Genomic DNA, 10,812 nt, shown 5'->3' with positions numbered 1-10,812 from the left:
ACGACACACACACACACACACACACACACACACAAAAGCTGCAAACAGACGTTAAATCAACGAGCAGAAATTCAACTGACAATTGCGGGGGCAGATGAGAAACATTTCCTCCTTTTTTTTCTCTGTGTGTGTGTGTCTTTTTTTTCTTCTTATATTACTTCCGTTGTGGCGTTTCCCTTCTTTTTTTTTTTCCTTCGCCCCGCAAACACCCTTGCTCTTCCCTGTTGTTTTTTATCCATTGCTCCCGCCCAAGTATGCAGCCCTAAAGGAGGAGCAAAAAACAACATTGCACGTGCTTTGCTTCTCTCTGATGCGGCCGGTCAGGCTGTCGGCGCAAGGAAAGGTTGGCACGTGTGTGTGCGTGCGTGAAGACAACGGCAAGGTGTTGCGCTGGTGGGACGTTGTGTGCCTTTCTCTGTGTGTTCTTGGCAGGGTCGCTGCTGCTCTCCGTCTTTTTTTTTCTGCTTTCGCAGGGGAGGCCCCGTGTTTTGGTGGGCGTGGCGTGGGCGGGACCCGCGTTTCTGGCAGGGAGGGGAGCAGGCGAGGCAGTGGCGGCCCCCACCAACTCCTCGTCCCCGCCGGAGCAAGAGCAAAGACAAGGAAGGTGTAGGAGGCAGCAGGAGAGAGGGGCGCATGCTCGAGGTGGGGGAAGGCACGGCGAAGGCGAGCCCCGCGGACGCGGAGGAGCAAAGCGGCGAGGACCACCGCCTGCTGTGTGCGCTGCGGCAGCTGCATGCCAGGCTGGCGGCTGCCCAGCCGGCGTTCACCGAGGAGGACATTATCCTCATGGCGTATCCTTCACCAGGCGGATCGCCGACGCACTCGCCGCGCGAGCGGGATGCCGAGGGCGAACAGGACGACGCCCCGTGGAGTCTGGGGGCGGAGGCGCCCGGTGGACGGCGCACTGCGAAAACGAGCGCAGGCATCGGGGGCGCTGCGTCCTCCTCCCCTCTTGACGGCGCCGCGCCCTCGAGGAGTATGGCCGTGGACAGGGAGACGCAGCTAACCTCCCGCGAGTTTCTCGCGGCGGTGCGGAACTTGGATGCGAAGGCCATTCCGCGGAACAAGAAGGCGGCATTGGATGCCTTGAGGCTTCTCTGCGACGGATACGCCCTGACTTGGCGGGACACGCGTCACCTCCCGAGCACAACACTTACGGACCCTGTTGGCTCCTCCCGCTCAATGGCAACCTCCACGCGTGACTTGGGCACCCGCGGCAACAACGCCTCCTTCTTGCCGACGGAGCGACGTCCTAGCTTTGCTTCTTCATCGTCGTTTCGTGTTCCAGCGTACAGCCCGCCCAAGAGCCTGGTCCAGCTTATGGGCAGGTGCATGGAGTCACTGTTGGTGTATGTCAACGAGTCACCCTCGCTGCGCACGATGGTGACGTCAAATGTGACACTCCTGCGGTTACTCTGCTTTGTGGGTGCGGAGAGCCGAAAATTAGAGTCCTCGTGCTCTGATAAGGGCTGGCGCGACGTTGATGCGGAGCTGAGTGGACTCATGTCACACTGGCAATCCTTCTCAGTGACGCTGCCGCTTTTGCTTGCCCTGCGGGAGTGTTATCTTCTGGAGTTTTTGTTGGATGCGGCGTTGCCGCCCACCGTATGCTCAGCAAAGTACGATGGTATCGCCGAGGTGCTGCACGAGAAAAAGCGTAGGCTGATGACGGAGATGATGTCTAGTCGAAACGGGTTTGGCGCCATGACGAAGGGGCTGCCGCTGCGCAGTTTGGCGGCCTTTGTGAGCATGTCGGTGTTTGCGGAGCCGAAGCTGCGGGCTCGCGTGCTTGACCGGATGACCGGCGAGGGACTGCTGCGGACGCTTCGCAGCGAGCTGACGGGGGCGCTGGCGGACTCCGTGAGTCTCATGAAGACTGGGGACGGGACTCCCTCCTCGCCCACGACGTCGCGCTCGCCTTCGCGAAAGACAGGCGAAGCCGCCTCTTTCTCGCAACCGGAACTCAAGCGAGCCCACCTGGATAAGAAGCCGCTGACGGGCGCGCAGGACTCACCGCTGCGTCGCCTGAGTTATTGCATGGACATCCTCGAGTGTCTGACGGCGCCCAATTTGGCCCGGGACTCGACTTGCGCGACGCCCGTGAGGGGGGTTGTGCGTGCCACGGCGTGGGCCTCTCAACTCGAAGATGTTCGGGCCATCTGCGCCTGCTTGCTGCGCCTCTCCGCCCTGCTTGAGGGCGGTACGCAGTTTTCTAGTCTGCGTCCGCTGCAGGACCAGTTGATGGAGTGCGTTTGCCAAATTGCCAGTTACAGTGCCGTCCTCTACGGGGTGGTGGTGGAGGCCCTCGACGACACCCTCGGCGAGCGCGGTCGGGGGCGTGCGACGGGGCAGCGGGACGGCGCGGCCCCTCTGCTGCCTCTTCTTGTGGAGCTCCTGCGCCTCAAGCAACACGCGGAGGCGAATGGCCGGTGCGTGGGGCGGTGGTTCACGTGGCTGACGGAGTGCCTGGTGCCGCAGGCGTTCGACGTGCCGGTGCTCACGTGCAGCAGAGCCCGCAACGGGCGGTCGTGGCCGAACGGGGCAAGGCGAAAATCGTCCACCGCACGCCGTGATGCACCCATCCTGGCACGAAATCTGCGTCGTGACGAAATACAGTCGTTGTCCCCCTACTTCCGCTTTGCCACGCGGCTTGTGTTGGAGACGACGTGGCGCTACGGCGCGGAGCCGTTTCTTGCACGCATCGCGCTGCTTGCTTACAACGTTCTTCTGACGCAGGCACGGAGGCCGAACCTTGTCTTTGGTCAGGCCTCTGCCTGCTACGACGCGGTGGCCCCACTGCTGGAGACTTCACAGGGCGTACTTCCCGGCGTGCCTCCTGGCGAGTCGGCGTCCGTCCCTCGCGATTCGTTTGCCACGCCCACGCGGCCTGGCTGCGGGACACCGGGTAGCCCGTCGTTGCTGCGAGGGAAACGAGGCCGGTCCGTGTCTGGGGGTGCGACGGAGGCCGAAGACGAGGTGTTTGTCGCAAGCCCCAGTCAGTCCCCGCTGTTTCTAGAGTCCTACTCCCCTTCTGCGCTTGAGGCAGAGAAGGGCAGAGATTCGGACGGAGGTTCTCGGGGCGACGGCTCGCCTGCCTGTAGTCTGACGGCACCGTCGTGGCGGCAACGACTTTCACTCTCCGTCTTCCTTGCCGTGTTCGGGGCGTGCCTATCCAAGTGAGGCGGAGGAGTTGCTTCCTTTTTCTTCCCCCCTTCCCTCCCTCCCTCCGTCGTATATATGTGAGTGTGTACGCTTGCGTGTGTGCCAACTGCGGGGCTGCGACGCCAGGGATGCCGGTGTGCGTGCGGGTGGGGGGTGCTTCCTCCCTCGCGGGCCCGCGCGGGGGGCGAAGGCACACGCGGAGCACAAGTACGCTCCTTGCATCCGTGAGTCATCACGGCTATTTACAACGTTTTTTTTTTTTCTTTGTGTGTGTGTGCTCTCCGAACGTCTGCGCGCTTCTTCGTATCGCGTCGTGGTTGCTCGGTCACTATAGCGTGAAAAAAAAAAGAAAGAAAGAAAGATTTAGGTCCGACAGAGGCGCGACGCCGGCGTTGCTGCTTTCTGCTCAGCACACAGCCCGGCGGCGGGTGGGGGTTACCGGCGATGTACTTCATCCCGTTTGTGTATCATGCATCCTTCTTTTCCGTGGCGAATGCGGCCGGGTCGATTTACGCGTGGTACTCGACGCGGCGCCGCATGATGCTCTTCACGGGGGCGTTCAACACCACACTGGCCGCTGGGGCCGCCTACGCCTACCCGTTTGACGCCACGCTTTCCAACGCGTACGTGTCTATTGCTGCGACTTGCGCCTCCATGCAGTTTGTGCTTCACGGCCTCCGCACAAAGGCGCTGCTGCGGCCCACCCCGTTGGTTGGGGTCTACTACGCCTGGTGTCTCTCCCTCCTCGTCTACGGTGTGCAGCGGGGCAGGTGGGCGTACGTCCTGCGCGACGACTGAGGCCCGGGGCGGCGGGGCACTGCCGGGTGCCTCACCGCGTGGAATATCCCCCTTCTCCTCCTTCCAGCGGCGCACGGTGGGGCCCGCAGCCACTGGGGCCTCGTGAGCCACCGTGCCCCGCGGATCGGCCGGGTGGGGCCGCTCCTCCCTCCCTCTCTCTTCCTTTTGGTTCTTCTCTGTGCTATTGGCGGTGTGCCGCGACACGATGAGTTCTTCTCTTCCTTCTTTTTGCTTCGCAGGCCCGTGTCTTAGAGGGGCCCTACTCTCTCTGTGCGCGTGGCTGCTGGCCCCCTCGCCTTCGGCAGCGGCGGCGGCCCGGGGAGGGGGGCTGAACGGGGCCTGAAAGCAAAACAGGCTGGAGAGAGAAATAAATAAAAAAGGGACGAAAGTCATAGAGGCGACGAGGAGGAGTTATACAATAGTAGGCCAAGAAAAAAAAAAACGGCCTGTAGGGGGGGTGGGGTGGGGGGGACTCTTGCCTTACGAACGAGAAGCGACAAAGTTTTTTTTTTTTTTGCTTTTGCAGATGCCTTCGCGCCCAGCGACGCGGGGAGCCGGAAGGGCGTCGGGCTCGTGGGCAGGCCTTTTCAGCGCAGCTCGTGACGGGGCGCACGCCCAGGCGTGTTGTGGGGAGGGCGACAAGGCGCCGAAGCCCAACAAGTTGGTCTCGCAGACGCTGCTGGATGTGCGGCAACGCATCCTTGACGAGGTAAAGGTAAGTAAAGCTGCCAGCAGTAAGCTCCGCCAGGCGCATCGCCGGCGGGCGTGGGAAATGGCCTTTGGGCAGCCAGGCGGAGATGAGGTGGAGGTCTCGACGATAGAAATTTCCCTCATCTGCCCTTATTCCCGCGTGGCACTGCGGTACCCGGTGCGAAGCAGAGATTGCCAGCATCTTCAGTGCTGCGACTTGGAGTCGTGGATCGCGCTGCTCGACAAGTATCGCTCCATGCGCGACCCGAGGGCGCCGTGCCCCGTGTGTGAGAGGCGCGTGGCGGCCTCGACGCTGGAGATGGACTGCTGGCAGCTGTACGTCCTGTCACAGATGCCTCCGGGGACGCATATGCTTGTGCTGGACCCCGACGGAAGCTATCGCAGCGGTGATGCTTCACGCGAGCAAAAGAGGCAGCAAGTGACAGAGATAATAGAACCGACACAGGCGCCAAATGAAGCCGGCGACATTGTGTCTCTAACGTCTTCCACCGGGTCTGCATCCCCAGCCCCAATAGCGTCAGATGTTAGACTCGCCCATGTCAAACGGGAGCGACACTCGGAGGAAGCCCCGGATCCTTCTTCCCTGGGCTTCTCCACGACTTGTTTTTCTCCGACGCACAACGAGGAGGAGGAGGAGGAGGTTTGCGTCGTACATTACTTGGAGCCTGCATCGATGGCCCGGGTTTTGCCTAGCCAGGCCCGCCACTGGGTGGCGCACTGCCCTCGCTGCACCAGGACGCTGCTCAAGAGCGAGGGGGGCGAGGTGGAGGGCTGCGCTGAATGTGGCTTGGAGAGGGAGGACTGGACCCTCGTGCGGAGCTTTCCAGGCTCGTCCCTCTCCCTGGAGTTGACGCGTGATGGCACGTTGATCCTCGGCGGGGCGGATGCCTTGGCGCCCCACTTGATACGCGCCGGATTCTTCCGCGCCATCTACGTGGATGGCGACGGCGCCGTTGGCCCGCGCACGGGAGCCGGCGTCTGGTACACCACCGCCTCCCTCACCCGCTACGAATTGGATTTCTTGGAGGCATGTTGCCAGCGCCTGGCCTGCGGAGAAACAGTGGAGGAGATGCCGTCCGTCCCTGCCCTCTTCCGCATCCCCCGGCGACGTTTCGCCAGGCGGGAAACGACCTTCACGCAGTTGACTCACCCAAGTCCCAGCGGGTGAGTGAGTGGGGGTATGTGTTTTGTGCCTCGCAGTTGTTGAGAGCGTGTGTGCGTGCGCGTGTGCGAGTCTGTGTCGGTGGGTCGCTGCATGCGGATTCAGCACGCTTGGCCTCCCTCTTGCTGTCTTCTTCTGCCTCTCTCTGTGAACGTTCCACCTTCTGCAGCGGCTTCCCTTTCTCCTCTTATTGCAGCTGACGACCCTGTCTTTTTTTTTTTCTTACTTCCTCTCGTATATCTCCACCATCCTTGCCGTGCGCTGCCGTCGCCCCGCCGCCCCTCCTCCATTACTTTTTCTTTCTTTTTCTCCAATTCTTCGTGCCTTGTCTTTTTTCTTGTCGTCGTGCCGGGGTTCCGAGGTTGCCTCATTTGCTTGACTCTGCTACCGCTTATGTGGCGCGGTGCCCCCTCCACGCTGGGGCTAGTGCGCTGGCGAAGGGGCGCCGGGGAGTGGGGTGGGCGCCGGGTGGGCGCCGCCGCCGCGGCGACCGCGACTGCGCTCGGCGACTACCGCCCGCGTCCGATGGCCGCCGCGTCGCCGTCGTTGTGGACGTGCAAGCGCCTGATTCACCGCACGACCCGCCTTTGGCTGGAGCCGTCGAAGGGGGTCGGGGCCGCGGCGGCGGGGTGCGCAAGGGCGCCCAAAGGGGAAGGCCAGCCGGAGAAGGCCGCGGAAGCCGCGCAGCCGCCGCAAAAGCCGCAGCGCCCGAAGGCCCACAAAACCGCGGTGAAGGCGCGGACGGCGGCGGCGGGAGGCTCTATTGTCACAGAGGAGGCCCTGCAGAAGATCCCTGTGTACCGCGTGGTGACGCACGTCATGCGGCACTTGTGGCCACCCGGGCAGCCAAAGTACCGGGCGCTGGTGGTTGCCAGCGTGATGTGCGTCATCACGGCAAAGATGCTCAAGGTGGCTGTGCCGTTTTGGTTCAAGATGGTTGTGGACGCCCTCGCACCCGGCCACAATGTTGCGGAGGCCGTGGCCGTTCTTGGCCCATGGCAGCTTGGCGTCTTTGGGATGGTCGCCGCCTACGGCGTCACCCGACTGACGAGTTCGTTGACCGAGGAACTCAAAACTGCGCTTTTTGCCCCGGTCGGCAGCCACGCCTCCACCACAATCGCCATGGAGATGTTCCGCAAGCTGCATTCGCTGGATTTGCACTTTCACCTTAGCCGTGAAACAGGGGTTTTAAGTAAAGACCTCGATCGTGGTAGCCGTGCGTTCTGGGCCCTTGCCTACGCCCTGCTGTTTCTGATTGTTCCCACCGCGTTTGAGGTGGTGCTTGTTTGCACCGCACTGCAAACTAGCGCGGGCCTTAGTTTTATTCTGACGGCGTTGTCGGCTGTATTTGCGTACATTGGGTGGACGTACGCCGTCTCCAACTGGCGCGCCGTATACCGTGAACGCTACAACAAGGGTGATAGCCGCGTTGGCGGACTCACGGTGGATTCACTGCTCAACTACGAGACGGTGAAGTACTTTGGTCGGGAGGACTACGAGGAGGAGCGGCTTCGCCGCGAGACGATGAAGACAAACCGTGACCTTGCTCGGCTGGATCAATCCATGGCGGTGCTGAATTTTGGTCAGCAGGCTATCTTTGTGCTTGCGGCCCTGACGTGCCTGTACCTTTCAACCTGCGGGGTGGTGGCCGGTGCGATGACGGTGGGAGACATGGTGCTCGTGGACGCGCTGCTGATGCAGCTGTACACCCCGCTTAGTTTTCTCGGCATGATCTACCGCGAGGTACAGTCCTCAACGCAGAACATGCAGGCCATGATCGCCTTGCTTGACATTGAGAGCGCCGTGAAGGAGAAGCCAGACGCGCGCCCACTGAAACTTACCGCTGGGACCATTGAGTTACGGGACGTGTGCTTTCGCTTCGACGAACATGGGGCGGGACGGGGCATCCTGCATAACCTTTCCCTCACCATCCCGGGCGGCAGCACTGTGGCCTTCGTTGGGCCCTCGGGCAGCGGCAAAAGCACCATCTTCCGGCTACTCTACCGCTTCTATGACCCCACCGCCGGCGCGATTCTCATCGACGGCCAGCCGATGACGGAGCTGCAGGTGAGTAGCCTTCGCAGGGCCATTGGGGTTATTCCGCAGGACACAGTGCTCTTTAACGAAACGGTGCGGTACAACATCCGCTACGGCCGCCTAAACGCGACGGACACGGAGGTGGAGGAGGCGGCGCGTGTGGCGAGCATCCATGATAGCATCATGAGTATGAGTCAGCAGTACGAAACCTGCGTGGGGGAACGTGGGCTGAAGCTCTCTGGAGGAGAAAAGCAGCGTGTCGCCATTGCGCGCGTTGTTCTCGACGACCCGCCGATACTGCTGGCGGATGAGGCCACCTCGGCCTTAGACACTGCGACGGAGATGCGTGTGATGCAGCGGCTGCGGGAGCGAGGCGGGAAGGGGCGCACCATAATCCTCGTCGCGCACCGCCTCACTACTGTCAAGGACGCCGACAGGATTTTTCGTCCTGGACGGCAAGGGAGGTCTGGCGGGGAGTGGCAGGCACGATGAACTTTTGGAAACATGCGACCTGTACAGGGACCTGTGGTCGCAGCAGCTGCATGCCGCACGGCCGGAGGAGGAAGAGGAGGAAGAAGAGGAAGAAGAGGAGGAAGAAGAGAAGCGGGAAGTGTAGAGGCCTGAAAGCGGTCCGGATAAGGACCGGCTGTTATCGTTGTTGTTTTTCCCCCTTTTCCTTTTTCCTATTTTTACTTTCGTTAAACGGGGGATGTCCCTTAATTCGCACGCCTTTGCTTGGATGCACTTACGGGAAGGGATTTCCCTCGGGCCCTAACGGCGTTTCGTCGGCGGCGGCCAATTACACACGGGCGCACACACATCACCCACTTTGCCCGAATTCGGGGTTGCGCCGTGCGGGGAAGGGGGAGGAGGGCAAGTGCGTTTATTTTCCCTCGTGTGGGGGGAGGGGGGAGGAATAAACGACGAGCGATGACGCTTGCGAAGTGGCAATCGCGTTTTTTTTTCTCCTTTTCTCTCGTTCTCTGTCGGTTGGTCGACTAATTTTTTTGTTTGCCTGCGTGTGTGTGCACTTTATTTGTGCTTCATTTCCTCCTCCCGTGCGTGCGCGCGTGTGTGCGTGTCTTCCTCTCCTGCTTTGCCTGCACCTTTTCCCTTTGCTTCTTCTGCGGATGTGTATCTTTTGTCCCTTCCCCCCCCCCCTTTTTTTCCACCCGCTCTTGCCGCTGTCGCGCGCGTGGACGCCGCGGCGAAGCACGTCGTGAAGGGAAGGAGCAGGGGAGAGGGAGGGCATGCAGCCCGCCGGCGGTTCCGCAGCCTCCTCGCCCTCGCACAAGTCGCGCTCCACGCCCGACAGCCACCGCCGCGCACTCACCGTCGACCTCATGCGGCTGCTGGACACCAAAGAGGCGGCCGACAGCGGGGGCTGGACGGCTGCTGCGGCGGCGGCGAAAGGGGGGACGGCGGCGTACGCGGCCTTTGACCCGGAGAGGCTCTGGCAGGCCCCCGGCGGCGGCGGCGGCGAGGTAAACGCGGGGGCGGGAGCAGACGAGGCCTTTCACGGCGTGGTGATTGTGTTTGTCGACGGGCCACCTGGCGGTGACGCGGGACTTGCAGGCGTTGACGGCGATGCCTGCTTCAGCGGCTCCGTCTTGCGCTTCCTCGTCTCGCGGACGGACTTCCTGAGGCAACTGCAGTCGTCCCCGGCGCCGCGGTGCCCCGCAACCCACGGCCACACCGGCAACGGCGAGGCGGCGGCGGAAACGGGAGGGCGCGACGGGGTTGGGGCGGTGCTGCTCTTCGCGGATGTCAAGGTGGAGGGACCAGACGGTGGCCGGGGGCTCTCCGTGGTGTACGTGCAGCTGGCAAAGGAGTGGCGTTGGGCCGTGGATCGCGCGGCGGTGCAGCGCCGCGCCGCGCAGGTGATTGACGCCGCACAGTCGCTCTCTCCAAGTGCGCCGCCGGCGACCTTTTGGGTGGACTTCACAGGCGTCCTTGACACCAACGATTCCGCAGTGCCACACGAGGTCCGGGATGCGTGGTGGGACCTTGCCGTCACTTCCGCCTCTACGCTGTCAGCCCCGCGGGTGACGCTGCTGGTGGACCCCGCTGCCGTGCCGAGGCTGCGTCAGGAGGCCGAAAGGGCGAGGCCGGAGGCGGGGGCCGTGCAACACGCGCCCGTGGAGACGGACCTCAATGGCTTGGCGGAGTTCCTCTGGACCTCGTGCAGGAGGCACGCGCGTGAGCACCCGCCGGGAGTGGGCAGTGGGAGTGACGGGCGCCACACGAGTCCTGCTCGGCCGCTTGTGTTTGAGCACGACGAGGAGGAAGAAGGGAACGGCGACGGCGATGAAGATGAGAATGAATTGATTTGGAAAAAATACGTGCACGCGACGACGGAGGAGGTGAATGGCAGTGCTGCACGGGCTGACGATGATGAGAACGAGCCGCTTTGGCGGAGATGCCTGCCTGCGGTGGCACGGGACACGGAGGAGGACGCCGCGCATGAGGCCTCGCAAGGCCGCTCTTGTCTGCTTCTTGAATGCGCGGGCGACTCCCGTGCGTCCTCCCTGGGCGATGATGCATCCATACGGGAGCTGCTTGTGTCGTGGTCATCCCTCGGCCGCCCGCACCCGCCGCGCACGGTTGTTGTTATTGTTGACGACGACAGCCAACTGGCGAGTGTGCTGCTGTCGTGGGTGCGAGTGCCATGGAGCCAAAACGCGCTGCTCCTCCCCGTCTTTGGCGTGAGTGCGCTGGGGACCCACAATGCCTCCCGGCAGGAACTCGTGTTGCCGCCGTCGCTGTCGTCGGTCGCAGCCGCTGCGCCGAGGATGACTTCCGATGACGCATCCGCGTCCCACAGGTTTTTCCGGATTCTCACGTTTGCCGTCCAGTACTTTGGCATTGACGTTCACCGCAGCGCCTGCCTCACGCTGACGAGCCCTTTTCTGCGGGCTGCGGAGTCGCTGGGGTTTCAGGCT

At 62.5% G+C, this 10,812-nt stretch overlaps 5 protein-coding genes across 5 annotated transcripts in view, besides 6 other annotated features; all 5 read left to right on the top strand.

Annotated features, from left to right (window-relative positions):
• Positions 1–3: 3 nt before the first annotated feature.
• Positions 4–34: a microsatellite.
• Positions 35–633: 599 nt separating this feature from the next.
• On the top strand, positions 634–3,180 carry Tco025E_00642 (uncharacterized protein; the record flags this gene model as incomplete). Its single annotated transcript, XM_029367582.1, has 1 exon — positions 634–3,180. One exon carries the CDS (start codon positions 634–636, stop codon positions 3,178–3,180), a length of 2,547 nt encoding a protein of 848 aa, XP_029232350.1.
• A 25-nt stretch (positions 3,181–3,205) lies between these two features.
• Positions 3,206–3,231: a microsatellite.
• A 268-nt stretch (positions 3,232–3,499) lies between these two features.
• Positions 3,500–3,524: a microsatellite.
• An 82-nt stretch (positions 3,525–3,606) lies between these two features.
• Positions 3,607–3,960, top strand: Tco025E_00641 (uncharacterized protein; the record flags this gene model as incomplete). The annotated part of the gene is made up of 1 exon (XM_029367581.1): positions 3,607–3,960. The coding sequence occupies one exon, from the start codon at positions 3,607–3,609 to the stop codon at positions 3,958–3,960; it is 354 nt and encodes a 117-aa protein (XP_029232349.1).
• A 526-nt stretch (positions 3,961–4,486) lies between these two features.
• Positions 4,487–5,839, top strand: Tco025E_00640 (uncharacterized protein; the record flags this gene model as incomplete). The annotated part of the gene is made up of 1 exon (XM_029367580.1): positions 4,487–5,839. One exon carries the CDS (start codon positions 4,487–4,489, stop codon positions 5,837–5,839), a length of 1,353 nt encoding a protein of 450 aa, XP_029232348.1.
• A 387-nt stretch (positions 5,840–6,226) lies between these two features.
• Positions 6,227–8,362, top strand: Tco025E_00639 (putative ATP-binding cassette protein subfamily B, member 3; the record flags this gene model as incomplete). Its single annotated transcript, XM_029367579.1, has 1 exon — positions 6,227–8,362. One exon carries the CDS (start codon positions 6,227–6,229, stop codon positions 8,360–8,362), a length of 2,136 nt encoding a protein of 711 aa, XP_029232347.1.
• A 63-nt stretch (positions 8,363–8,425) lies between these two features.
• Positions 8,426–8,474: a microsatellite.
• A 45-nt stretch (positions 8,475–8,519) lies between these two features.
• Positions 8,520–8,559: a sequence feature (A-rich).
• Positions 8,560–8,927: 368 nt separating this feature from the next.
• Positions 8,928–8,951: a microsatellite.
• A 169-nt stretch (positions 8,952–9,120) lies between these two features.
• The window catches only part of Tco025E_00638 (uncharacterized protein), a gene marked incomplete at both ends in the record, with an annotated part of 3,141 nt that continues 1,449 nt past the window's right edge, over positions 9,121–10,812 (top strand). Inside the window, one exon of the mRNA XM_029367578.1 lies at positions 9,121–10,812. This exon is cut by the window's right edge and continues 1,449 nt beyond it. Coding sequence (XP_029232346.1) covers positions 9,121–10,812 — 1,692 coding nt within the window.

Source organism: Trypanosoma conorhini, assembly GCF_003719485.1.
Source record: "Trypanosoma conorhini strain 025E chromosome Unknown Tco_14.4_contig_00015, whole genome shotgun sequence".
Classification (NCBI taxonomy): domain Eukaryota; phylum Euglenozoa; class Kinetoplastea; order Trypanosomatida; family Trypanosomatidae; genus Trypanosoma; species Trypanosoma conorhini.
This window is presented reverse-complemented; position numbering and strand designations above follow the sequence as displayed.